This window comes from Stylophora pistillata, chromosome 13 (assembly GCF_964205215.1).
Source record: "Stylophora pistillata chromosome 13, jaStyPist1.2, whole genome shotgun sequence".
Classification (NCBI taxonomy): Eukaryota; Metazoa; Cnidaria; class Anthozoa; order Scleractinia; family Pocilloporidae; genus Stylophora; species Stylophora pistillata.
Window position 1 is genome coordinate 12,340,582 of NC_142531.1, and position 26,478 is coordinate 12,367,059.

Consider the following 26,478-nt stretch of genomic DNA (forward strand, 5'->3'; position numbering starts at 1 on the left):
TGTGATTGTTATCAAGGGATGATTTCCTTTGTAAATTGGTCAGTATTAAAGAACAGAACACCAATGTATAGTACAGCACGATTGGTCTGTTTTACATTTTTCTTTGATCGGGTGTTGACATTTGTTCGTTATATCGGGGTATTTCTATGCGTTTGGGCTTTTGAATTGTGTTCGCTATAACGAGGATTTCGTTATAACGAGTTTTGTTACATCGAGGTTGTGTGGCATACGTTTTACTGTAACTTTAGCCGTAAAGCCGAAAAGTATCGTTCGTTACACCGAGGACTGCGTTATAGAGAGGTTCATTAAATCGGGGTTCCACGGTATTTCTGGTGGATTGAAGTCTTGCTTTATTAGCGACCGAAGCCTTTTAAAAACGGTATGGTCCTTTAAGCGGTTTATTGATCGAGTTGAGAAAAATCATTTCCAGCCCAAACTGGCCAATGCCTATAAGTGGTAACTGTTGAGCTTTATTTTTCCGTTTATCTATTTATTTATATATTTATTCATTTTCTCTCCTCACGGCGGGGAGAAGAGATGTAGACAAAAAAGGAAATAAAAGCTGAGAACAACTGTGGAATATATGTTTTCCCAATATTTCGCTTTTAGAAAATGAACCCGGCTAGAGGAAAAAATTAATGATGTACTAGACCATCAAATGACCATCATGTGTTGAATGCTGTAGCTCAAGTGTTCAATTTGACTCTTGCATGGAAGAAAGCAACATGTCAAAACCTTTGATCAAGATGTGCTCAGTAAATCTCTTTATTTATATAGCTGGCAGCGCGCGCGGATAAGATGGAGCAAATGTTCTGATTGGTTACCCGAGCGGGCGAGATGGGCGCATCTTGCCCGCTTGGTATTGCCCGTATTGATCCTAAGCAAGAGAGAAAAAGTCCTTGAAGCGGAATTACAAAGTTCCCTACTTTTGGACAATGTCGGCGACGAAGTCACAAAAAGCGGCAGAAGTCAGTCAGAAGAGAAAACAAATTAAACGATCCTCTCTGTTCTAGCAACTGCCAAGTAATTTTATTAATTTTGTTTTTCTTTGTTCCGTACTTCTATTGTAATGTTCTGTTTCCATTCAATTAAGTTCACGTTTTTGCGTGAGGTTATGTAAAAATTAGGGAACCCCGGTGGCTATTTATTTTCGCCATAATGCGCGTTGTTTTCATTGCTAGTTGATTTCAACTGAGTCAGTCGTTGTGTTAGTTTTTGCTAGCGTCGTGTTACTTTTATCTAAGAGTTTAACGGACCTGGCTACGTCACAAATTGCAAGTTCGTTGTAATTTCAACTAGTTTCTATCTTTGTTCTTGTTGTTGTTATATTTGTAACTAAATATCTGTGATAATTATTTATTTTTAGTCGAATCAGACACACGTATCAACAAATCTTTACATCTTAAAGAGCCATCCATCTGGCTGGTTTAAATGTGCATTCTCTTAGAGGCGTTAAAAGTGTAGTTATTTATCTACAGTGCTACAAACACGGTTGTTTTTCTTTCTTGGCTCTCGAAATAAACAAGTCATTCTTGATTCCTATTAAAGCGAAATCTTTTTGCCATGTATTAAATCATTCATTGACCAAGCCAAGAGAAAATGAACTCTCTAGTTTGGTAAAGATGACCGGATATCAGCCTCTTTCTTTTCCTGCGTTTTTATAGACCTCGACTTCTTCTCGGTCCATAAAAACGCAAAAAAAATCAATATCCAGTCATCTTGACCTAACGCTTGGTCAATAACGCATATATTTCATGCATTTCATGCATATATTTCATGCAGACCCATACAAATCTGGGAAGGACAGTAAAAACTTTGTCTAACGTATAGGTCAGTGGACATCCTTTGCTATGTAATTTGGTTCATGAAGTGTTAATTTTATTACTGGTCACACAAGTATATCGTCCAAGTCTGTTGCACTCAAGAGTCTGAGCCAATGATATATAGAGAGTGTTGGTCAGCATTCTCATTGTTTTGACGTTTGTCAATATGATGCCAAAAGCACATCAGTACAAATGTTTGTTGCTAATGCTTCTCAACCTACGTCTCCAGCGAATAAAAAGACGCAGATTAATATCAGCGACCTTGCAATATGTCATGTATATCGGTCAGAGGGTTCTTTGGTGCAACAGCTGTCACTTTAACATCTCAATGTGGATGTCCGCAATAACAACAATGCACTAGCGAAGTTAAACGATTTTATTGGAGGCTTACCACATTTAGGACTAAATTTTATAACATTTAGGACTTTGTTACATTTAGGACCAAATGTTATTACATTTAGGACTTTATCACATTTAGGACAGTTATTTTATTCAGGCCTTCACAAACGCCACTTTGGCCATTGCCGAAATCCTTGAAACCTTTCACTAGGTCGAGTTGACAACCAAAAACTCTTATCAAAGAAAAATATTTTAAAGTTTTGCTACTCAAATTAATGCTTATTATTTCAGCTTCTTGAGTGCTGGTATTAATGGTGTGCAACATACAAACCTGTAACAGAATAATCTAGTAAATATGTGATCTCATGATTGAAAACTGTTTCAATAGTGCCAAATTTACTACAGTTTTCTTATATCGCGTTTGATTGAAACTGAAGGGGACCGGCATAGCTTACTATTTAGCGTACTGAGGTTATTGAGAACCAGTGAAATTTTTATTCTGAATGCGAAAACAGAGCGCCCTTTTCTTGACATAAACTGAATAGGCTTTGATTGGAGCTGAATACTGTTTGCCTGAAAGACAGATCACACATCAATTCTTTTTTCCTTTGAAGAATCTTTCTCTTCAGTTGTTCCAGATAATTCCTTAGAGCCAAATGTGTCATTTCAAAAAACCGCACATGGCAATAACACAATGGAATATTTACGGAGCTTTATCTTCTTTCCATACCTTACGTGGGTAATTTGTTTATTGTGAAAACGATTCAGCTGAGCCACCCTGTGATGTAATAAAAATTTATCTCTCAAATTATTTTATACTTCGCAATTTAAAAAGTGCTTGTTTGACGCTTTTTGACTAATTTTGCGATCGCTCAAATGAAATAACTCCCAGTTAGGGTAGATAGCAGGCTTTCCCTGAGACGACGTCAGTGCATCACAAAAATGTTCACGGAATCGTAGTGCAATTTGAAATTTTATGTGGTTCAATGTAATGTCTAAAAGTAATCAACAGTCGCTAATTAGTTCAACCAAAGATCCTGATAGATAAGAGGTAATCAGTGATTAATAATGAACTATCGTTTTTCATAACTTCACCAATCAAAAACTAATGAGTTTGCGGATTTTGTCAAATTGGGAAGTTTGCCGCGATTTGCACTTAGGCTGAAGGAGGTTGAGTGGTTTGCACGCATTTCGTCTTTCGTAACTGAGTTATAGACAAGGCACTCTTTGCCGCAAGAATCTGACGAAATGAATTATATCTACGTGGGATGTTTCATTCTTTTAGCATTTTTTACTGTGAGGAATGAATTTTTTACCTAATGTCACTTGCTATTTTTTCTTGTTTGCATAATCTTGGGAAGTTCTGTAAATTATGTTACTAAATCTTCGTCACTCACCCTTGTAGGTTCGAGTTTCGACTCTGAGAAAGCAAGTACGACCCGAAGGTAACGTTTACTTAAGTTTAGATTGTTTTTTCGTCTCCTAAAATACAAATAGCTATAACTGCTAAACGGTTAAATGGTAAGAAATAGCCTGATAACGACAGTTACACAATGTACTTAACTGTTATCAATTAGTGAGTTTTCCTTCCTCAGAGCTAATGTCCTTCCAACTAATACACGAAACCTCAAATACACCGATGGAATTTTACTTTAGAAATATATGTATAAAACGTTAAGTCCTCAGTGAACGAAATACTAATATCTGTACGGAAAAGAGACCCCTTTAAATTTGATTCTCAAACATGTCCGACATGGAAAGTCTTTTTTTTGGCAAAAGTAAGGTTTGTAAGAAGGTCGTATCGTGCAGAGATTTAAGAACCAGAATTAAGTGTTCCCGTTCTGTTAATATTTACGTACTAGATAGATTTTTATAGCTGTAGTTGCATAGTTTCAGTGGTTTCGAGAGAGGAAAAGTTATGAAACTCTCAACTCATGAAAAATTCATGGCTCAGTGGGTTTTCAAGGAAGATGTATTTAATAATTAAGATGAAATTACTGATAGCCTATCGTTAATTATTGATTTCTTTGGCACAACTGTTAACATTTACTTACATCAAAAGAAGCATTATCTGAACATTATCACTCTTTTTCATATTTGAAACACCCATTTCTCATTTCACTTCATTTTGAATACCTTCAGATTTCTGAAAGCTTTCCGAGACGAGTACAAGTCTGAACAGTTGTAATATAAACATCATTAATTTTACAACAGTCTACTTTTTTGAAGATCTGTTTCATTGTTGTTTGCAAAAATATACATGTGACTAACAGTTATTTGTTTTCCTTCGGCCGTGTAATTGCTGGAACATTCGACGGTAGAAAAGAAAAGTGACGGCTTTCTAAAATGTTATCGTCTTGTCTCTAAAACAAAACTTGTTCAGTTTTTTCCTATGATGATTTTCCTTTACCGAAGTTGAAGAAAAAAAAACTTAATTAAAAAATACGTAACAGCTCAAAAACAAATTGCAAGACACAAAAAGGTAGACGAGAGTAAAGCAAAAACAAGAGACAAAATAAATAAATGTAGAAGGGTAACTGAATTAATGCTTTGTGCAATAGAATTGTGCGAACTGTTAGTGCACGATATGAGATCCAATGTTTAAGTGAAGATGAAGCATTTTAAAAACATCACTGAAAGAAAGTATAAGTAAATATTGTCTTCAAACTCCGTCGAGTATTAATTTTCTGTTTCCAGCGCATGAGAATTTCCTGAATTCCCCACTGGGTATTATCACTTCAATTTTAATGACGTTTTTTCTTGCTGCCATACCCTGGTTAGTAACCTGGACTGCTGGCCTAGTTTTCCGGATTTCGTTCAGAATGGGGTCATCGTATTGTGCTTCTAGGAACGAGACTTTTCACTCTCACTCGTCTCTGTATCCAGAGATTTAAACAAGTTGCGGTGAACAGTCAGCCCGTAAAATTCACGAATTGTTAAGAGTAACCTGAGTTAATATGTTGTTTGGCCTCTACTTTGACTGGTAGAACTAAAAGTAAGTGATTTTGTGAAATCATAACATGACGTTTTCTTCTTCATTCAGAGTACATGGGTTGCTTTGCCATCAACGAAGAGGAACGCTTGTTTATCTCAAGCCCCGGAGATTATGATAGGAATGATATCAGTCCACTGCACTGCCTGCGGCAGTGCGGCAGGAAATATCATTATGCTGCTCTAGAAGACGGAGATATCTGTCTCTGTGCAAATTCATTACCAAACTCAACCATGGCATTGAATGATTCTGAATGTGGTAAGAAGTGTCCTGGTTCAGACAGCTGGCCTAACGAAGCACGAGAATGGCTTAGGTGAGGCTTTAAGGCTAAGAATTAACTGGAGACAAACACGAAAGTATGCTAAGGGTTAGGGATACTCCACATTTTTCGTATGATAACATATCTTGCGACATCAGAGTTCAAAACGATTAAAAATACTAGTCTGCACGTGACATTATTAAAATGGCAACATGTATAAGGAAGACAACCACGGAACTATTGCCAGTTTCCGCATAGTCGGAAGGTCTGATAGATCGCACAAGAGAGCTGCACGTATTTGTTAATTCTTAAATATATAGTAGAGTGAGTATTCACCAGCATTTCCAATTTGCCAATAACGGTTAAACTATTAAATCGCGAAAGCCTGAAAATGAAACTCTGATCTGCCATCAAGCTGAACAGTCGATACAGTTCTTTGGGCTTCATTTTTGTGACCGGGTCTGTTTGATAGAGGATTCAAGGGATGATAAAAAGTTTGAAATTTAAAATTTGGACCTTGTACTAGTGTTTGCTAGGATTTTTTCTTGTCTGACTGAAGTAATTTGCGATAAAAGGGTACATATAATGAGCTTGTTTTCCCTTACCTCCCTCAGATGCGGTGGCGAACGAAAAATCAGCATTTACTCTGCATCTGAGAGGATATTGGGTTTAAGTCTTATGAACACAGGTCATTTACAAGTGCTGAAACCAGTCACGATATCTGCGAATTTGACCAATGGAATGAACGTTACATTCTCCTTTACGCTCGGTGATGGCTCGAAATCGTTAGAGCCATCGAAGGTGCCTCAAGTTCGTCATATCTACGACCAGCCAGGATCATACATTGTTTCTATGACAGCAACAAATCTTGTTACGGGATCAGTAACCGTTTCACAGGTACCCATAACTAAGTGTGGTAGCAAGAAATTACAACAAAAAGTGACACATACTGAGGAAAACGCTGTAACCAACATAAGATTGGTTCTAACTGAATCTCCCTTTTTTCGAGAGGGTGGGGCGCGCTATCTGGACAAACCACAGTTTCCCTCAATCATAAAACAGACAACTGAGTGGCATCAGCTTAAAAGAACTTTGAATCTATTCAATGTTTTGTTTCATTTGCCAGTGCTGATGCATTTTGAAAATTTGGAAGGCACGCATGAGCTTCACGAGAATATTTCTTTTATCTAGATGTATAACATAGATGACCCAATGGGGCACATAGAGCTTCTCTGCCCACACTCGGTTCCCTTAGGATCCTGGATAGAATGCAATGGCTCACTGATCCGGGGCTCACGAATCAACAACACTTTCTTCTTTGGTGATGGAAGCTATGAGTCCATCCCTTTGAGTGAGTACCTTCCATTACATAAGCCAAGTTACAAATTGAAATGAACGGTAATTTATAGCTTACAGTAATGTGTATTCGTACCATCTTTTCAAGGTCTGTGTTGAATTGATAATTATTGGATGAGGGCGTGTTGGATATAAGCCAACAAAGTGCGTGACATAGAGTTGGCTATATCAATCTCCTATCCAACAAGCGCAAATATAGTAATGTTTTTCTCATAAGTCACTCCTAGTTCCGATTCTCAAAATGGAAAAACGTGCAACGGCTTACAACCGATAGCGGATAGTTTTCTTTTAAATATCCTGGACTCGATTTCTCGCTCTGAGTGCGCAAAGCTTTCTGAAAATGAAAACTTGCTGACAAATATCTGCTTCAATTTTTAAAACTTACAGCTAATTCAGAAGCGTTGTTTACAAATGGTTTACATGCAGATAATTCATGCCTAACTAAATGATTTCTTACCTCAAATGTATTTAACGATCACCTACTTATTTTGTTAGGTTCTCGTTATTACAACGCTGGTCCAAAAATTCCACGCGATAATGATACATTTTATTCAATCATGCCAAGCCCCCAAGGGACGATCGTATCACCAGCATATGAGTTCCGACACGATGGCACAGTCACTGAATTCGAGTTTGAAGGAGCAAAGATAGGAAAGCTAAGATTACAAGTAGGCATGGTTAACCTTCTTCTCAGCTTGTAACTTGATTAGAGTATGGGTACATGCGACAAATTGAATAAAAATATGAGTTTTATTCGTAGATATTCCGTCCTCGCTGTGACGCTGGTGAAAAGTATTGTCTGTCCAACAAGTCGTGTGTGGAGGAAGGTGAAACTTGTGATCCTACCTACAAGAAAAAATGCCAACCTTCGGAGATTTTCTGCATCTTCAGAAGGCGTTGCATAGCAAATATCACAGAAACTAGAAAAGCATGTGTTCCATTAGTGCCGCATAAGACCGACGTACCCAGGGCGGATTATGAGCTCATATTTGAGAACCTGATTACTATTGACACCCTGGGCCATCATATTAAGACTTTACCAACTAATGAGCAGCCCTCTGTGAGACAAGGAGATGTTCTTGGTTGGATTTCCGATGGTGGGGATCTAGCGTTTAGAGAGATTAATCCAGCTGACGGAGCAGCTTTCGAGTTCGAGTACCACACCAACCCACAGATAGGGGACACCTTACTTAGGTCAAGCAATCCCAGTATGTATCACAGGCATTATATCGTGGCAGCACACTATGTTCATGCCGCGGACTTTGTCATACGGCATTTATATAAATCCACAGGAGTTAAACACTTGATCTCGAACATCACGCAAACTGTGCTGGTAGCAGTGGATATTCCTGTGGGCGAGAACGTCACGATGAGCCATCGAAGCATCGTGAACACTCACGAATCAGTTGTGTTTGATGTTCCTTGGCATTCCGGTTCCAACGTTACTTATATATGGGACTTCGGAGATGGAAGCAGTGTGCGCACTCAGTCAAACTCAACCACCTACAATTATACGTCGTCTGGGACCTTCTATATAAGACTCACTGTTGCAAACTCTGTAAACCAAAAAGTTTTACATTCAGTTATCGCTGCTTTCGATTTCATAAAAGGTTTTACATTTTCCAATCCAATCAAAGCTAAGGCACTTGGCTTGTCGACTGAAATCAAGTGGGAAGCAGCTGAAGGTACCAACATAACTTTTGTGGTAGATTTTGGAGATGGTAGCCCCCGATACGAAAAGGCCACCACATTGGACGGAAGTCGCAAATGCTCCACTACTCATCTGTATTCCGCTGTTGGAAACTATACAGTTAGTGTTTTTGCTTTTAATCTGGTTGGTCCGAATATTTCCATAATTTCTCCGGCGGTTGTTGAAATCCCAGTTTCAGAGGTGGAATTCAGTCTCCCTGCTGCCCATGTCACGCAGAAGGTTTACTTTGCTGTGGGTGATACGGTCACTGTTAACCGTGTCGTACAGAATGGAACCAATGTCAGGTGTTCGTTCGATTTCAAGGATGGGACACCACCAACAGTGAGCATCGAGTACAGCACGAGCCATGTCTATAACAGGGTTGGAGTTTATAAGGTAGAGATCACATGTTATAATGCCGTCAATTCGGTCAAGCGACTTCTCAACGCAACGGTCGTGGTCCAGAATATTGAAAATATCACAGGACTCACCTTAAGTGCTAATCCAGCCATTTTTAAGAACGATTCAGAGATCATCGTTGATATGAAAACGGGAACAGTCTTTTTCTGCACGCTTCACTTCGGAGACGGAGACAGGCTTAAGATCGACTACACACATCTCCGTGAGCCTCTGTTTCATTATTACCCGGCGATTGGCTCTTACAACATTTCTGTAAAGTGTCATAATCGTCTGGGAGAGGCGGAATTCACAGGCATTCACGATGTGGACATTCCTATCAAAGGCGTGACAGTGACAAGCCAGAAAAGGTTCATCCGAGTGCATGAAAGCGTTGCTATTGATATCAGAGTTAAGGAGGGTTCCCGGATTAGATACGTATGGGATTATAATGATGGCAGCACAGACACATCCTATCGTACTTTGGCGAAACAAAACGAACTTGAATCTAGCTCTCACGCCTTTGCTAGGCCAGGAGCATTTCCTGTGAGGGTTACAGTTTCAAACTCTTTTTCGGATGTTTCTTTGGATTTAACCGATGCTTTAGTCGTTGAATATCCAGTAGCGAACATTTCTCTGACGACAGACAGCCCTATAAGATTAAACCCTGGGATAGCCACGCTCAACCTGCGTTTAGTAGCAGATGGGACGCCACCGACTAATGCGGTCTGTGTTTGGAATTTTGCGGATGGGTCTGGTCTCACACAGAGTGCGCCTTTTATAATTTCACCCTCGCAGCTGTTTGTAAAGACGTATACATATACATCGGAAGGGATCTTTACAGCATTGGTTAACATTTCTAACAATGTTAGCAGTCTCGTTCTAACAGCGGATATTGATGTACAAGAGATCAAAGATGTCAGTATCAGTGTGATGCGAATTGAAGAAGGAGTAAGAACGGAAGGCTTTGGAGGGTTCAAAAACTTTTTCCGTGCCATGGAAACTGTCTTTTTCAACGTTACGATGCAAGCCAAAGATGAACGTTACACATGGGACTTCGAAGATGGATCGCCACGGAAAGTCACTTCGGAACCATACACAACCCATGTGTACAACCGTTCTGGGATTTACAGAACTGGAGTGACTGTAAATAATATTTTAGCTACAATGAATTCCACCAAAGACATTGTTATAGAGAAAGCGGTCGAAAAGATATCGATTAGCGCTAGTTATCCTACATATTACGGCGACCCAACGTATTTCACCATTCATATCGAGGAACCTGGAACAGACACATGTCTGACTCTCGATTTTCAGGACTCGCATATAACGTTCATGGGCGAGCCACGTTGCAGACCGTCATTACTACCCCTTAATAACAAATTTCTTGAGTTGAATTCCAATCAGACTAAAGTCGAGCTTACTCATGAATACGATGACATGGGGTCATACCCTGCAAAACTTTCGGCTTTCAACACTGTGTCAAAGAAAGTTGCCAGCACTCTCGTGAATATTACTACCAACCCATGCAATATACCTACAGTGAAAATCGTTGGAGAAGATTTCAAAGATCCGCCACAGAAGATTAAAAAATCCGAAATGCTCACGCTAAGGCACGAAGTTTCCTATAAGTGTCCTGTGGCCTCCAGTATTGTCTTTACTTGGGGCGTCTTCCTTGTGAGCTATGAAGACCGAAGTAACGAAAGCATTCCAATTTCGGATTTGTCAGTAAACCTTGTGCACAATTTTACTAATCCCGTTACAGAGTACGCTTTGCGGCGAGCGGACTTGCTGATAAAAGAAACGAAGCTTCCGTTCGGCCACATCAAGTTTAAGCTTACAGTCAGCTTTCAGGGGAAGGATCGGGACCTGTCGGAATTCGCCGGCACGGACAATGTATGGATTGAAGTAAAGCGGTCTGAAATGACTGCAGTAATAAGAGGTATGTCGAGAAAAAGACAGCTCGTGCTTTTAGTTCAAGTCTATACATCTTGCAGCCGTTTAAGATTTTGTAGCTCTTTCCCTTTTCATCTCTAGCACCTTAAGAAGCGGATATGACCTAATTTAATTCCATCCAGGGAAAGACCATAAAATAAGCTCATTCTTTAAAGGGAAGTCTCATTTCTCAAGTACCACAGACTGGTCACTCGTGCAGACATATTTTAAAACAGCTTCATTTTAGTAATTTCCGAGATATACCATCGAACTGTAAGGACAACCCAAGGGATCTCGCAAGGACTCAGAGAACTTAGAAGGAGGGGATGGAAAAAAGAAAATGAAAAAAACAAAAACTATGACAAGACATTCACAACGAGTTTTAGCTGGAGGCTTTGCAAGATGCCAGTCAAACAGCAGATATTTTCAAAATAAATAAAATATGCTCCTCAGGAAGGGAAATTCAGCCCTCAGTGCCCCTAATTCATTGTGTTGATGGAATTAAAGGAAATGGAAAAGTAAAGTCACCAGGTAGTTGGCCGAATTGTAAAGTGTACAACGGTATTGTGTCAAAAAGGATGCTCAGGGAAATTCAATGGCACACAAGATCATATGTAATTAGAATTCTTTCCATGTATTTCAGGTAGTTTCAAGCGTTCCATCGGCTACCAATTACTCCTGAAATTGGATGCGTCTGACTCTAAGGATCCGGACTTTCCGAATGACAAGACTGGCATTGAGTACACTTGGATGTGTAAGAAGGTAGATGAAGAGTTCCCAGAAACCACTGCGTTAAAAGTTGAAAGTGGTGGATGTTGGGAAAATGGGACTTACGTTTTTGGCGGCAATAATGAAATAGCTTCGGTGTTCACGGGAGACTTCTATCAAGGCACTATGTATGATTTTAGTGTTATAGTGCAGAAGGATACTCGCAAGAGCCACTATGACCAAAGGGTTGAAGTTCTACGAGGACAACCGCCGACCATGGTGATAGAGTAAGTTTTAAAACTAAGTTTAAGCTGCTAATGTCGGCCAATCTGCGTCTTACCGAATTTTACTTCATTCATGGCATTAGATAATCCATCACTAAACTTGATGTGGAAAAGAAAGCACCACAATCTTGCCTATACGCCAAAAATTTCCTGGATGTGATTGACGATAATAAATCTTCTGATATGAGAAAAGTTAAATCTTTGAGGAGAATGAACTATGTGTTCGTTTCTTGTTTTCATTTGAATAGGAATTTGTGTCTGTTAGTCTCTCGATTTTCTTTTTCAAACAATAACTTGTAATCTGATGGAAAAAACGTAGTCAAGCCACTGAATTTGTCTTCATTGAGAACTGTGGAATAGACAAAATAAGGGTGAGATTTCTCATGTACCACCATGATCACCCGAAAAGACAGGGAAAAGTTCATTCTACCGGATAAACCTTTTTCATTTCAGGTAAAAGCACTTTTGTTAACAATAATATTAACCTTAGGCTCATATTAGACACTAATGGTGATCGGAAAAAAATTCGGCTTAAAGTCGCAGGTTTGAAAATGTAAAATCTTGTTTCTTGCTGATGAATAAACTAATTTATTTTAATGAGGCAAATTCCTCACGAAACGCGAGATGACAACAGACGAACTTCAGATGAGTGGCTTTCAGAGAGACAAACTTATTTTACTTTTTCACGTAGCGCATCGGTCCATCTTTCAGACAATCATTCAAGTTTCTTATCTTGATGAATGTAGCAAAACTCTGAAGCTAATAGAAGCTATTCATGTTTGCTCATTAGGTATGTGTTCAACGTGCTTGCGAAGAAAAATCCTTTCAAACGGCTGATTATGGAGAGTCGGTGCATCGACTGCAAGATTGATGATCGCCTGGAGTATCAGTGGAAACTCTCCCTGCTACTCGAAGGAGCCGGTAAAGATGACGAGAATTCCTGGGAAGAGAAAACAGACTGGACGGACTATACACAAGCCACAGGACTTAAAGCATCAAGCTTGATTATTGAGGCTGGATACCTGTTACCCGGACGGACGTACAGGCTACAACTTAATGCATGGAGACCAGGGGGATACCCGGGAGGTTATGTGATAGAGGAGATGGTAATGAACATTGCCCCCACAGGGGGTAAGTGTAGTGTCCCTGTGTCTGAAGGCTTCGCTTTGGAAACTCAGTTTAACGTGATGTGCGAGGAATGGTCGGATCCAGATGTACCTCTTACTTATCTGATAGGTAGGACTAATTAAGGGGTCAGGGAGAGATTCATGATAGTGTGTAGCTGACAATTGCCGAGAAATGTTTCGAAGTGTTAGTGGAGCTGTATCGGTAAGTGATCGAAAAGAAGGAATTGAAATCCAGCTTAAGATTACCAATGTTTGACCTCTATTAGAGAGAAAGACTTGCAAAGTGCAATATGGATGAGGAAAGTAATCTTTGGCTTTCATTGACCGAGCTGTTCGTCTTGACTTGTCAAGATTTAATTTTCATGGCAAAGCGTAGTTTTAGCTCAGCTAATCCGAGCTTAATTTAAGTAACATTTGCAATTTCTTAGCCGGATCTCCAGCGACCCGGTCAACAAAGCCATCTCAAAGCTTCTCGTTTACCTTAATTTCTTCCTCCTACTGATAAGGAAGCTTAAGTGAAGGGTTCGATGACTCTAGGTTACTGTACCTCAATAAAAACAATTGTTCTACTTCATGCTTTTCAGAGCTTAAAAATGGAGAAGAAATTGTTCCCTTATCTGCGGGACTTGACAACAATATGACATCGGTATTTCCCCTTGGCAAGCCGGAATACAATTATACGATAGAAGTCAGAGTGAAAGTCATGGACGCCTATTTACTGAGTACTGAAACTCAGTTTTCTGTACGGGTACGTATCGAGAGCCTCAAATTCTGAAATGAATTTTACGAAAAATGTAACTTTTCCCTATTCTTCATTGTGTGTTTATTCAGCACACAATCAGTCGGTTATAAAAGGTCAACAGCAGGGACGATTTGCCTGCTTGACACAAATGAACTCTGAAACTTTTGGCTGAGCATATTGTGAAAGGAATTCCGTAACCTGTTCTCTTACGATCTCTCTAGGTCCTAGAACCAGTCAATGTCGATTACGATCAAGTGTTCGGAGACATGGAAGCCGCTGCAGGTGGCGAGGGAGGAGACCAAAAAGCTGTTCAACTCGCAGGAGCGGCAAGCTCTGTGTTGAATGCTAAAGCGGGCAAGGAAGGTGACGATGGAGCAGGAGAAAGAGCTGCGGTATGTTATTGCCGCTATCATGTCTTATTTCCGGCCTCATCCCTTTTGTCAATTGTAGAAAACTCGCTGCAATACCCTACTGAAAATTGATGGTTTAATTCAGAATCACCTCCCACGGAGAGGCTCCTTTTTGGAAGGGCAGGAGGAACCCATCCTAAAAAGCACCAAATCCAATTTCTCTCTCATTTTAACCGTGTTTGTAGTCGATACCGCTGCGATTGAATTAGTTACCCTGTTGTCAACTCATATACGGAAGCAGTCATGATGAGATGAAGCTATCCATTGAGCCTTATATGACTCCATCCTAGTATAGCTGCTAGAACTTTAGACCATTTATTGGTTTTCAGTTCCGTGGCAAGGTAGCTGGTCAGTTAAGTCAGCTCCCTGTCAAAGATTTTGACGGTGTAGCCATGAAGGGAGAAGCTCTCAACTCACTGACATCAGCGACAGGTGAAGTGGACGAAGACGCTCAGGTAAACGCGTTCAGTGATACCTTTAAAAATGTTTATTCATTTTTCATGCTATTTAATGGTTTTAAGATATCAACAAACAAAGAGCTAAATAAGAGGAAATGAAAGAAATGAGAAATGTAATACCAGGAAGATTAAACGAGGCACCTGTGTGCGACCGGGGTCCAGCCGTTTCCTTGTGATAACTTGTGGATGGCACTGCTGCGATATACTGTTCCTTTCATTAGTCAATTTTAAAATGATGTTTTAAGATGTTCTAAGGAAAGGAACTGGACAAAGTTAGGTGAAATTCCACTCCGTTCATAAACACCAGGTTGATCAAAAAAAAAAAATTGCGAGAAACGCTGGAACATTTGAAAATATGTACGAAGTAGACATGTTTATATCTGGCATTCCTTTTTTCTCTTTTCAACAGAACGCTACAGTGAATGCGTTAGGTGAGATGGGTGACTTCCTGACGAGCAGTGACAGCGCACGTGACGTGGAAAATGTAGCAAAAAGTCTGGGTTCCGCCATTGGCAATGTAGTAGGAGCGTCAATTGACTCATATCAAAAAGCCGCCAATGGAACGTCTTCGGGAGATCCAGTAAGTATTATAGATAGACATGTTCGCTGACATGTCTATCTTTATTGTTTCTTTTAATAACTGATTGGGGTTATGGTAACTATATAGCGTAGAACACACTATTACGACTTAGCAAGGTAATTTGATTCGTCAAGTCATTTCATTTTGCCGCTTCCATATTCTTAGTTACTATCAATCAAACGGGTAATAATATATCGTTTAAGCGTGAAATTGTCATCTGTTTAGCGTCCCTACCTTCTTTTACGTTAGAATCTAAATAACAAACATTTTGTAAGTGTTTGCAACTGTCCTGTAACCTGGCTGATGTGATCATGGTGTTAACTTTCCTTACAACCAGGGGCTCACCAAGTCTTCTTAAGAAGATAAAAAAGACGTTTACGATAAACGATATTACCTTGCTATTCGTCCCACCTTTAAATGAGCAAAAAGGCGCCTTGAGGATGATTTTTTATCCAAAATCGCGCTCTGCTTCTGCAATTGGCGATCTTTCTCTTCTTCACTCTTCTTTTTAGCTTGCAAATATAAAAAGTGTCGCGCAGAAACGAGACCGTACTACTGTATTTTACAACTAACGGGCTCTAATTTTTTATCTATCAATTTTAACGTTACTTCCATAGAGCAAAAGTCGAAACAACACCAAAAACGCTCTCGGCGTGGTAGACAAGGTCAGTGGTGCTCTTATGAAGCAGCTAGCAGCAGGAGACAAACCGAAGTCGATATCGTCGCCAAATCTGGACATGTCTGTTGGAAGAAAGACTATTGATGATATCGGTGGCGAGAACGACGACGAAGATGCCGAGGAAGGGGAAGGAATGGGTGGAGTCAAATTACCCGACCCTATGGCGCTCTTTGGAGGGGCTAATGCTTCTGTGGAAGATGGAGCTACAAGTGCCATCGGCTCAACGGTTTGTGCATCAGCTAATTACAAAATTTATCATTCCTATCATGTATCATTCCTCAGAGCGACCAATTTAGCAAGTCGCATTATAGTGCGTGGATGGATTTGTTTTTGTCGATTTTTCACGTTACTGAGACTTTTTTGTTCTTTATTTATTTGTTAAAACTAGCTAACGGCTGGCCAGCTGATTTGTTTTATTCTGTGTGCGAGCCTTCAACCAGCGTCATTAAAAAATTGTCCTAAGCTAAAGCCCAAAATCAGGGTTCTCTGTTGGGAGACGAAGCTGTAGTGTGCCATGAGCGGATGGCTTACCTTTGAATCAAAGTAGTTCGCAAATTCAAATCTATGTTTGTCACACGCATCCAGTTTGATGGGTACATCCAAACCTTTTAAGTAAGTTCTGTCTTTCCTGTAACTTTGTTCAACCTCACTTGTCTACTTAGCTCTCTGCGATGGACAAGAACCCGTTTGCTTGGGATAACAGTTCTAGTGATTTAAATTCTAAAACGGTTGGATTATCACTCACGGATGGTAACGGCAAGCCGCTGGACCTAGCAGGGCAACAGTTGGAAATGTTTGTTCCCCGAAATCTCAAGATAAATCCCGTTAAACCCATGGAGCTCAACCACTACGCAGAGGGTGATCCTCCCATGCGCATTCATAAATTCAATCGCTCAAGTATAGAGGCAGCTGTTGCCATAGAGATGAAGTTTTTTCACCCAGATATCAAGTTTATGGTTGCAGTGAGGTACGATAAAAAACCGACTGCAAATCATTACGATTTTGTGCACACTTTTCCGACTCCAACGGAAGCAAAGAAAATGAAGAAACGGCCACACCCATTTACCTATGTGATCCCGCACGTACTGCTCAACCCTCTGCTCATTAGAGGACAAAACGAAAGCAATAATGGTACAGATCTCTCTACTCTGCTGGCCAACGTGACAATAAAGCAGTTCTATTTAGGTGTGAAAGCTATAAACAAAGATGCTTTGAGTAACGCAAACACCAGCTATGCCATGCGAATCTATCTGCCTTCCTGTAAAATGTTTGATGAAGATAAAAACACTTGGACAACAAAAGGCTGTAAGGTAACAATGTTTTTTAATTTTCTTTTGGCTTTGGGACATGGGGGAAGGGGGTCTATCTATCGAGACTGACACTTGACACAGTTTACTTCTCCATCCAGGAGCTAAAATAGGTGCCAATACATAAAACGATACAAATTCATGAAAAGTGTTTAAGGCACGTCTGTACCGGACTGACTTTGCTTCCTGAAAAAGTTATGAAATTCCTCTTCACTTGATGCCATAGAAACCAAGGCAAGCCCCTTTATTTATGAACCGGATGGTTTGGTCAACTCTTTAGATATTTTATTTGATAGCTTTATTCCTTTTGTACGAGTCCCGATTGAACCTTAATGATATGCTTCTTCGCCAATTGTGATCTAGAATCTTACCAACTTATAATACCCATTTTCTATCCCTTAAGTTATTTTTCTGAGTACCAAGAAAAAGGGATGAGTGCAGAACCAATTACTCTGGAATGACTTCAAGATAACTCGACTCCAACAATTGCGTGAATATGTCAGCCAAGAGTTCATTCAACTAGGGAAGTCTAAAAGCCATGATCGTTCTTAATACTTCGCTTCATTTAAACTTTTCCATACCAGGTTGGACCAAAAACCATCGCTAACAGCACACATTGTTTATGTACACCCGGAGAAGACGAGGAGGAAGAGGTTGAAGAAGAATTTGAGGCAACAACCGAGGCACCGACAGTGGCTGCCTCAAGTGGGGATTCACAGCCCGTTAAAAAAGTTGTAAAGCGACGACGATTCAGAAAAAGTGTGAACAAAGTGAATATTGCTAGTGAGTGTCACTCGTTCTTTTCTGAGAGTGCCTGGTGTTTTACTATTTTTGATAATCTACAAAAACAAAGTGCAAACGTGAACAGTTCAATTAAGCGTGGGAAAACCTTTTTCCAGTGCACTTATCCTAAGCTATTCTCTATAAATGTTTTATTATCACTATCCTATCATTATTGTCTCGAGTGACATCTCTTAATGCATTATTGGAGGCATGACTACACTTAGACTAATGAAGCGATTGCCTGTTGGCAATGGATTGATAGATTGATAAATAATTAAATGATTAGTAGATTGATAAATGATTAGCTGCCTGTTTGTTTTCTCGTCAATCGATTTTCGGTCGGTTGTTTAAGTGACTTATTGTTGATATCACTTTTTAGGTAGCATGTTCGTGGCGCCAAACCCGATCGACTTCAACAAGGTGTTTAACGCTAACCTAGCAGAGAATCCTATCGCTCTGGCTGTTGTTTGTGGAATATTTGGGGTTTACCTGATATTGGCTATTTACGCACGGAGAGAAGACTTAAAGGATGTTGAAAGGGTATGAATAGCGTTCAAATAGCTCAGAGAGTCTACAGTAAGACCATAGGCCAGTGTTTGAAGTGCACTCGAGGAAGATCTTTGAGAGTTGGACTCAATAACACGGTTTCTGTGTTGCATACTGAGACCAGATTTCCCATACTATCACAATGTATCCTCTTAAATAACAAGCTAAGAGAGAGTAGCCACTACACCTTTGGAGCAGAAGTGATAGATTCGCAGAGTGGGGCGAGGTTCTTAATGAAGGTTATACCCTAGAGTCACATTAAAACTTAATTTCAACTCAATTTCAGGTTCGCAGACTGGGGCGAGGTTCTCAATGAATGTTATACCTGGAATCATATTAAAACTTAATTTCAACTCTAGAATTGTCTCTGACAATGAATTTTGCCTAAAAGCGCAGCCTCTTCTGGCGAGCATCTGTTCGATTACAGGAACCATCTACTTCCCCTTGTAGGACAAAATAAGATTCCCTGATTTCCTTATACCTGTCAGTTGTGAAATCCATATTCCTTTTTTAAATTGCAATTATATCTGACCTTTTAGGCAGGAGTAACTCCTCTGGAGGACAACGAGTCATTTGACCAATACCATTACGAGATAACAGTGTACACGGGGTTCGGAAAACGTGCAGGAACTACAGCCGAGGTCAGTTTTATACTCTCCGGGGATGAAGGCGAAAGTGAGCCCCGTCTGCTCAAAGATCCTAAAAGGAAGACGTTTCAGCGACGTGGGGTCGACGTATTCTTGGCAACGTTTCCGGAAAGTTTTGGGGAACTGAACTACCTACACCTGTGGCACAATAATGGAGGTAAAGTATTTTCGTTTGGAATGGATCATGTTCCAGAACTGATCATATGATCTTATGTACCAGAAAGATATGAAATGAAATGATTTAGTGCTAATGAATGGTTAATCAATCTCATTTCTCCCGTTCGAAGGATTTAAAAGATACGTATTATTCACAACCAAATGAAAAAAAAAAAAAACCGGCGATACAGTTACCAAACTTCCTTCCCGTTACAAAAATCTTGGTGTTTGTATTATATCGAGTTTCCAAAGTATAGTGATGGTCATAAATCTAACTGCTTCCGTGGTTGACTCTGATGCCTTCCTTTTGGCTGTAGGTCGCTCGCCTTCATGGTATGTCAGTCGTGTCGTGGTTCACGACCTCAACAATGACAAGAAATTCTTGTTCATCTGCGAGAGTTGGCTCGCTGTTGAGGAAGGTGACGGTGCAGTCGACAGACTTATTCCTGTGGCAGGCCTCGATGAAATGACAAGCTTTAACCACCTGTTTTACTCCACTACACAGAAAAATCTCGCAGACGGCCATCTGTGGTTCTCCGTCTTCATGCGGCCAGCAAAAAGTCGTTTCACGCGACTTCAGCGCATCAGCTGCTGTTTAACCCTTTTGTACTGTTCTATGATCACAAACGCCATGTTTTACCAGGTTGGAGGAGAAAGCGATCCTGCCTCTACCATTCAGATAGGACCTCTGGCTTTCAGTCCCGCTCAAATTGGCATTGGTATTATGAGCAGTTTGATCGTCGTACCTGTTAACCTCTTAATCGTTGGAATCTTTCGTAATGTCGAAGCAAGGCCAACGAAAGAAGAACTCAGAGAGCGACGCAGTAAAAGAACATGTTGGTGGTTCCAAGAGTTGTTTTTCTGCTTCTTCGACTTCAACAAAAACAACAAGAACGATTTTATCGAAATCTTGCAAAAGGACTCGAGAAAAGAGGAAACATTTTTGGACTTTAGCTCCAAAACGAACTTGGCCGCAAACGACGAGATCCTAGTAGCCGAAGGTGTCGAGTCAGAAGACATAAGTTTTAGAATCTCTAAACAGGAACGAAAAGAAGAGATGGAAAAAAAGCAAAAGAAGAAAAAGAAGAAGAAGAAGAAGTTGCTACCCTATTGGTTTCTTTACATCGGCTGGGTCATTTGCTTTTTAACGTGTTTCACGACAGCTTTCTTCTGTGTCCTCTATGGACTACAATTTGGTAAAGAAAAATCTGCTCAGTGGATCTCGTCCATGTTGATCTCATTCTTTCAAGATGTTCTTATCAGTCAGCCTATCAAAATTCTCGCAGTCGCACTTGTAATCGCAATCATCATCAAGAAACCTGCAGAGGAAGAAGAGGAAGAGGAAGGAGATAAGAAAAAGCTCGACGACGAGGACTGGCTGCACGACGGTCCAAGAGGTCAGTAAAGCCACAGCATCCTTATCAAACCATTCACAACTTCCCACTCATCTTTTTTAATGTGCAATTCTTCCTTGAGCCCCATCCCCTTCTTTTCCATTCACGTTTAATTGCGACGAACCATAATAATGATTTCCAGAATCATCTCCGAGTGTAAAAGAAATTCTTTTCTCAAAACTACCAATTAATGTTTGACCCTTTTCTCTTTTCCAGAATCCGGCGACAGAAGAATGAAACCAAAGACACTGATTCGTTTACAACCACCCGACAAGTCGAAACTGGAAAAAGCCAGACAACTCAGGTACACTCATCTGTAACTACTCAATTATTTTGAATCAGTTTATCAGCATGACCTTTAATAACCAATGAGGGGTCGTTGGATCTGGCTTAAAGTGACTTAGAGATAATTCTCCTATCTCCTAGATTATCTTTTTGCCGTTCTTACATGTTCATCAATAGTTATGCATCATCTACTTTCCTAAAATGCCACTTTTTTTTAACAGAAAAATACGCTTTTTTTTCAGATTTAAAGAAATGAAAATGAATGCAATCGTCAAGGAAGTTGCGTTGTACGTGTTTTTCGTGGCTTGCTTATGCATCGTCAGCTATTCTCACAGGGACCCTACTTCCTTTGCTTTTAGGGAAGAAATGTATAATTCTTTCGTAGAGGGAGTTCACGGAGGCCAAAAGAGCTTCTCTGCGGTAAGCATGTCGTCTAGGTCTCCCTTGAGTACAAGTGATAGGCGCTACAGTTTAAAAGGCTACAATATTGGTGAAACATGACCATGGCCATACCTGCATATCTCACTGTCGTGATTAAAAATAATAACGCTTCAGTTACCTGACACAACTGAACACGATATCAGCTTAGCACTCTTTGCAGGAGGAGAGAGTACAAAGTCTTCATTTTACAGTCGAAACTGTATTATGCGGTTACCCCCGTGGAATGGCTGATGCAGGTTCCACAGATTGGGGTGTTATCAAAAATGATACACAACGCCACTTTGTGCCATAATTGACAACTTAATATACAGAATCTCGCCCATAAATACCACTCACTTTGATTTTGGGAAAGAAACAGAATAAAAGCTACTTGAAAGATGATTCCTAGTTTTTATGTTGGTATTTCTGCTTTAAGAGACCGTTCGATACAGATGGAAAACAATACTAACAGGCCGTCGGGACTTAGTAAAGGGTAACGCGACTGCTTAATAGCGGTGGTCGCTTAACAGAGTAAAAATTAGGGTAAAACATATTCGGAATTTGACAATCGAACGCTTGATACAGGGTGACCGCTCAATAGGGTGCCGCTCAATACGGTGCCGCTAAATACAGGTTCGAATGTATGTACTAACGACATATTTTATTTTCACTGACCTCATGTAGATTGGAAGCCGAGAAAATTTCTATCAGTATGCTAAGACGACACTGATGAATGCTTTGTATACCACAGCATGGTATAATGGAGATGACACGGAGCCTGGCTTCACTGCAGATTTGTCGGCATACATCGTGGGAATGGCAAGACTAAGACAACTCAGAGTTAAAAATTGTAGGTTGTTAAGTAATTGGAAAGTATAAAGACCTAATCCACAGCTTGAAACAAAAGAACAGATCAGGGTGAAAAAAAGAGAGGTCGTCCATGTCTATGTAAATTGGTCTTCGAGAATAGGCCACCTCAGTGCGTAAATGGACGAGCCCGTTAGTCTTCAGTGCTACGGGGCTTTTTGGAAACTGATGAAGACTCTTGCTTAGATTTTACTAAACAAACGTTAGAACAGGATTTCAAAAGCTAAATTGGTCGGTTATCATTTGTGTTTGAGTGGTCCTCGGTAAGAAAGAGACCTTTAGACTAATTTCGCGATTTATTCTTTTTAAGACTCCTGTGAGGTAGCATCAGACTTCACACCTTACATCGACGAATGCAACGACTGGTATGGCTTTTTTTCCGAGGAGAAAGGCCAGTTTGATATCGGATGGGAGCCACTCAAGAACGAGTCTTTGTATATTCCACCATTTACTTACCAAGCCTGGGAATTCAACACATCGGATGAACTGGACACATTACCTGTGATGGGTGAGACATGTGTATCTTCCATAGGAGAAAGCGCTTCCTATTTAGAACTCTTGGTATTCCGTTGCTTTTCTTCAACTTTATTTCATACTTTGCGTAATCACAGTCCGGACGCTGATAGTACTTTATTAACTTTAAATTTAAGATCTTGATAAGTAGTTTTTTAGAAAAGCTTTTCAAGATAAAAATTAGTGATAATAATTTTGAACGACGTTTCGACCTCGCTGAGGTCATTTTCAAGCTGATGAGAAGGAAAATTTTTACATATATGTACTAAATTCAAGACGTGGGAATGATAAAGGCGATTAAAATATGGAAATATGTAAACGCTAGGCGTAAAATAGAAGTGATAAAATTGTAAAGGAGACAATACGAATAAATTAATATGAGAGTTGACGAAAGTAAAACTATAAATTATACGAAGATACCGTAAATTATTATAAAAGTAGCTTTGCGCGGATTGAGTCTGACTGTTTGTTTAAGCTTGGCTTAATTTCTTTTATAAAAAGCATCTCGTAAATTAGGCAGTCCAGTTTACTTTTGCATTTCTTCAGGATTTTGAAACTGTGATGCAAATCACCTGGGGTATGTCCATGCCGCTCTTTAATGTGGTTCCCGATTAATCATCAGCTTGAAAATGACCTCAACGAGGTCGAAACGTCGTTCAAAATTATTATCACTAATTTTTATCTTGAAAAAGTTTAAGATCTATTCCTTCCATGGCTAATCTCTTCATAATCTTCCTTTATCCTCCTAGGATTCGTGTCGACATATGGTGGGGGCGGATTTGTGGCGGAGTTGGGATACACCAGAGAGAACGCCACGAAAATAATTCAGATCCTGGAGGAAAACAAATGGATTGATTCACAAACCCGCGGAGTCATCGTGGAAATAGCCACATATAACCCTGTAGTAAATCTGTTCTGCGTTATGACTCTGATTGTAGAATTCCTCCCTACCAACGGAGTTTTCCTGTTCACTGACCTTAAGATTGCTCGCCTTTTCACCTTCGGAGGCGGTTTTGAATCATTTCTTCTTGCTTGCGAGTTTTTCATCCTCCTTTTCTTTGCTGTGTTCATTTATCAAGAACTTAAGCAACTGTACAGGCTTCGTAAGGGATACTTCAAAGAGTTCTGGAACTATATCGAATTTATAATGATCATTCTGGTTTTCACGTGTGTGGGTATGTTTTTCACGCGTACGATGCTCGTGAGCCAGGCAATTACCAGTCTCGAAGAAAATCCAGGAAAATACGTCAGTTTCGGTCGAGTGGCTTCCTGGAACGAGGTTTTCATGTACATGGTGAGCATGGTGGTGTTCACTGCCTGGATCAAGGGAATTAAGCTCCTACGCTTTAACCGTCGTATTACGATTCTGGCGCAAACTCTGAGAGGTTCTGCCGGTCCTTTGGCTGCATTCTCCGTTGTCTTTTTGGTGTTTTTCCTGTCTTACTCTCTATTTGCGTTTGCTGTTTTCGGCAAGGACATTTCCGGTTTTTACAACTTTGTTTCCACGTGCGAGACTGTGATGGGAATTCTGCTCGGATCATTTGATTACAGGGCTATCGAAGAGGCGGCTCCTATTCTTGGGCCAATATTCTTCTTCACGATAATGGTCTTTGGCACATTCATTTTGATGAATATGTTTCTGACCATCGTGTTGGATGTGTTCTCCGAAGTGAAAGAGTCCATTGACGATCAAGAGAACGAATACGAGATTGTCGACTTTATGATCCGGCGCTTTAGGAAGTTCACCGGAATGCAGCCAAACAAGGTTATGATTGACTCTGAAGAGTCGATGGAGAAGACAGACATTGAAGAAGAAACTAGAAAAGACCTACTGGCTTTGAGCAACAAGAAGAAACTAAGAGCCAGGCGAAAGTTTAAGCCGATGGATCTAGTGGCGCAGCGCTTCACAAGACTGGAAACATCGCTGAGTGGTTTTTATTGTGAAGAGTGGGCTGAGGAGCGCCTGCTAGATCACATAGTGGAGAGGAGGTGGGGAGTCAATGCTGAGGCTGCTTATGCTCAGGCAGACGCTGAGCTACACGAGGAGCAACAGGTAGAGCAGCTACGTCAGGATATGTATGCTGCTGCTGAACGGTTTGATGCTGGTGAGGGAGCCATCAATTTGAACTTCGAGGATGATATTTTTGAACCGTGGAACTCGACTGATGCATAAAAATTCAGTGCCAGTTGAGTATGTATCGACCTTGCAACAGAATTTCTTAACATCGAAAAACTTAGCATGTATTCACACAGTTTTTGTGGTTATGTACTGAAAGTACGAGAGAAATCAGTTCTCTCGTTTTAACCACAGAGCAACTTATCACCCTGTTACTATTGATCATGAACTATTACAAAAGTATAATCGTACATAATAACATTATTATTTGTCTCATAAGTATGGTGGTTCAGCCAGGAATAATAGCTATAAAATATTTATTCACCCGGCGAGTCACCGCTATCGTAGATCAACCAACCAGACAATCTAATATAAGATGTAACTGAGTAAGTCCTTGGGAACAGTATGCTATATTAAAACCTCTTCCTGGCTTGGTCTTTAACATTTTAAGCTGCGATCTGATACAAAGAATGGCGTTGCTTTGTTTACTTAATGGTTTTCAAGTGTTAAACAATTACAAACATCAATTTTTAAAGGGATTTTCTGAATATTCAACTTAAGAAAGCTTCCGATGCTGGATGATGTAATATCTGATTCGTTCTGGGGTCTCTGATAAACTGTAGGATGTTCATGTTCGTAAGCACGTTTTGATCGGATTTAATGCCACGCATATAGTGATAATGAGGGTGGGTTATTTATGTTATCATAAAGACTGACGAAGTTCCTACTTCTGATAAAGAAAGAACATAGAATGCAGCAAGTGTTTATTTAAAATTCGGGAGGACTTTTCTGTTGTAAAAATACTGGGCTTACAAATAAAATTTGCAGGATATGGTAATCAAACTTCTTACTGATATTTTAGCTTAGTTTTTGGGCCTCCGGTGCCTTCTTTCTGGGAAGGCCGTAAACACCGTGTTATGGTGTCGTGTAAGTCCGTAAACTTTCCCCTATGCCCTTGACGGTTTTCAAAATAGCGGACTATTATGGGACATCCATAACGTCTCTTGTGACTCGTCCTGGTTCAGCTCCGACACTGGCCATCGTTGAAAAACATCTTATCCAAGTCCTCCTTTTGTCACAATTTTGACATCGACAAGAACTGTTCATTAACCCCTCGGCATTTTACAATTAACCCCTCGGCATTTTACAATACTCGCAGCTCTACAGCAGTAGACAGGCATAATATAATAATCATTCTTGTTTGATTCTTTTCATTAGCTTATGGAAAGATTAGTGATTTACAGTTTGATTGCACCTGCGACTCATTGTAGCACCGCTTTTGCTTTCGTAGCAGCTCTTTTCATTTTCAGTCGTATTTTTAGTTTCCAATTTCAATAATGGAGAGTTCGTCTTTTTAAAGTGCTCGTCCAATTTTTGGGGAAGTCTTCTCACCACCGAACATTTAATAATCGTAACAGCTGATGTTTTCGTGCACTGTTTAAACGCTAAAATGCACACGAGGCTTCTTAATTTCCCTCAAACATCTGACAAATACTCCGTGAGTGCGTGTTGGATATTAGTTGGAAAATAGCCAACGAGGTTGGAAGCGGCAAAAAGGCAAAATGCTTGGCATTAAGGGGTGGAGCTCATAGTAAATTGTGATCTTTGAAAACTGATATTGAGACATGTAATCCGGAGAGTACATGTAGAGGTACAGGGGAACTGC

The 26,478-nt window shown here is 40.1% G+C and overlaps 1 protein-coding gene across 1 annotated transcript; it reads left to right on the forward strand.

Annotated features, from left to right (window-relative positions):
- Positions 1-3,327: 3,327 nt before the first annotated feature.
- Positions 3,328-25,655, forward strand: LOC111336551 (polycystin family receptor for egg jelly). Its single transcript, XM_022942662.2, has 24 exons — positions 3,328-3,458; positions 3,568-3,607; positions 5,206-5,467; positions 6,028-6,310; positions 6,605-6,764; positions 7,265-7,437; positions 7,530-10,797; positions 11,434-11,785; positions 12,573-13,018; positions 13,494-13,657; positions 13,873-14,043; positions 14,391-14,516; positions 14,929-15,099; positions 15,717-16,004; positions 16,441-17,088; positions 17,670-17,868; positions 18,248-18,408; positions 18,954-19,218; positions 19,535-20,614; positions 20,828-20,915; positions 21,139-21,316; positions 22,001-22,166; positions 22,494-22,691; positions 23,446-25,655. Exons 1-24 carry the CDS (start codon positions 3,411-3,413, stop codon positions 24,867-24,869), a joined length of 10,359 nt encoding a protein of 3,452 aa, XP_022798397.2. The 5' UTR covers positions 3,328-3,410; the 3' UTR covers positions 24,870-25,655.
- Positions 25,656-26,478: the final 823 nt, after the last annotated feature.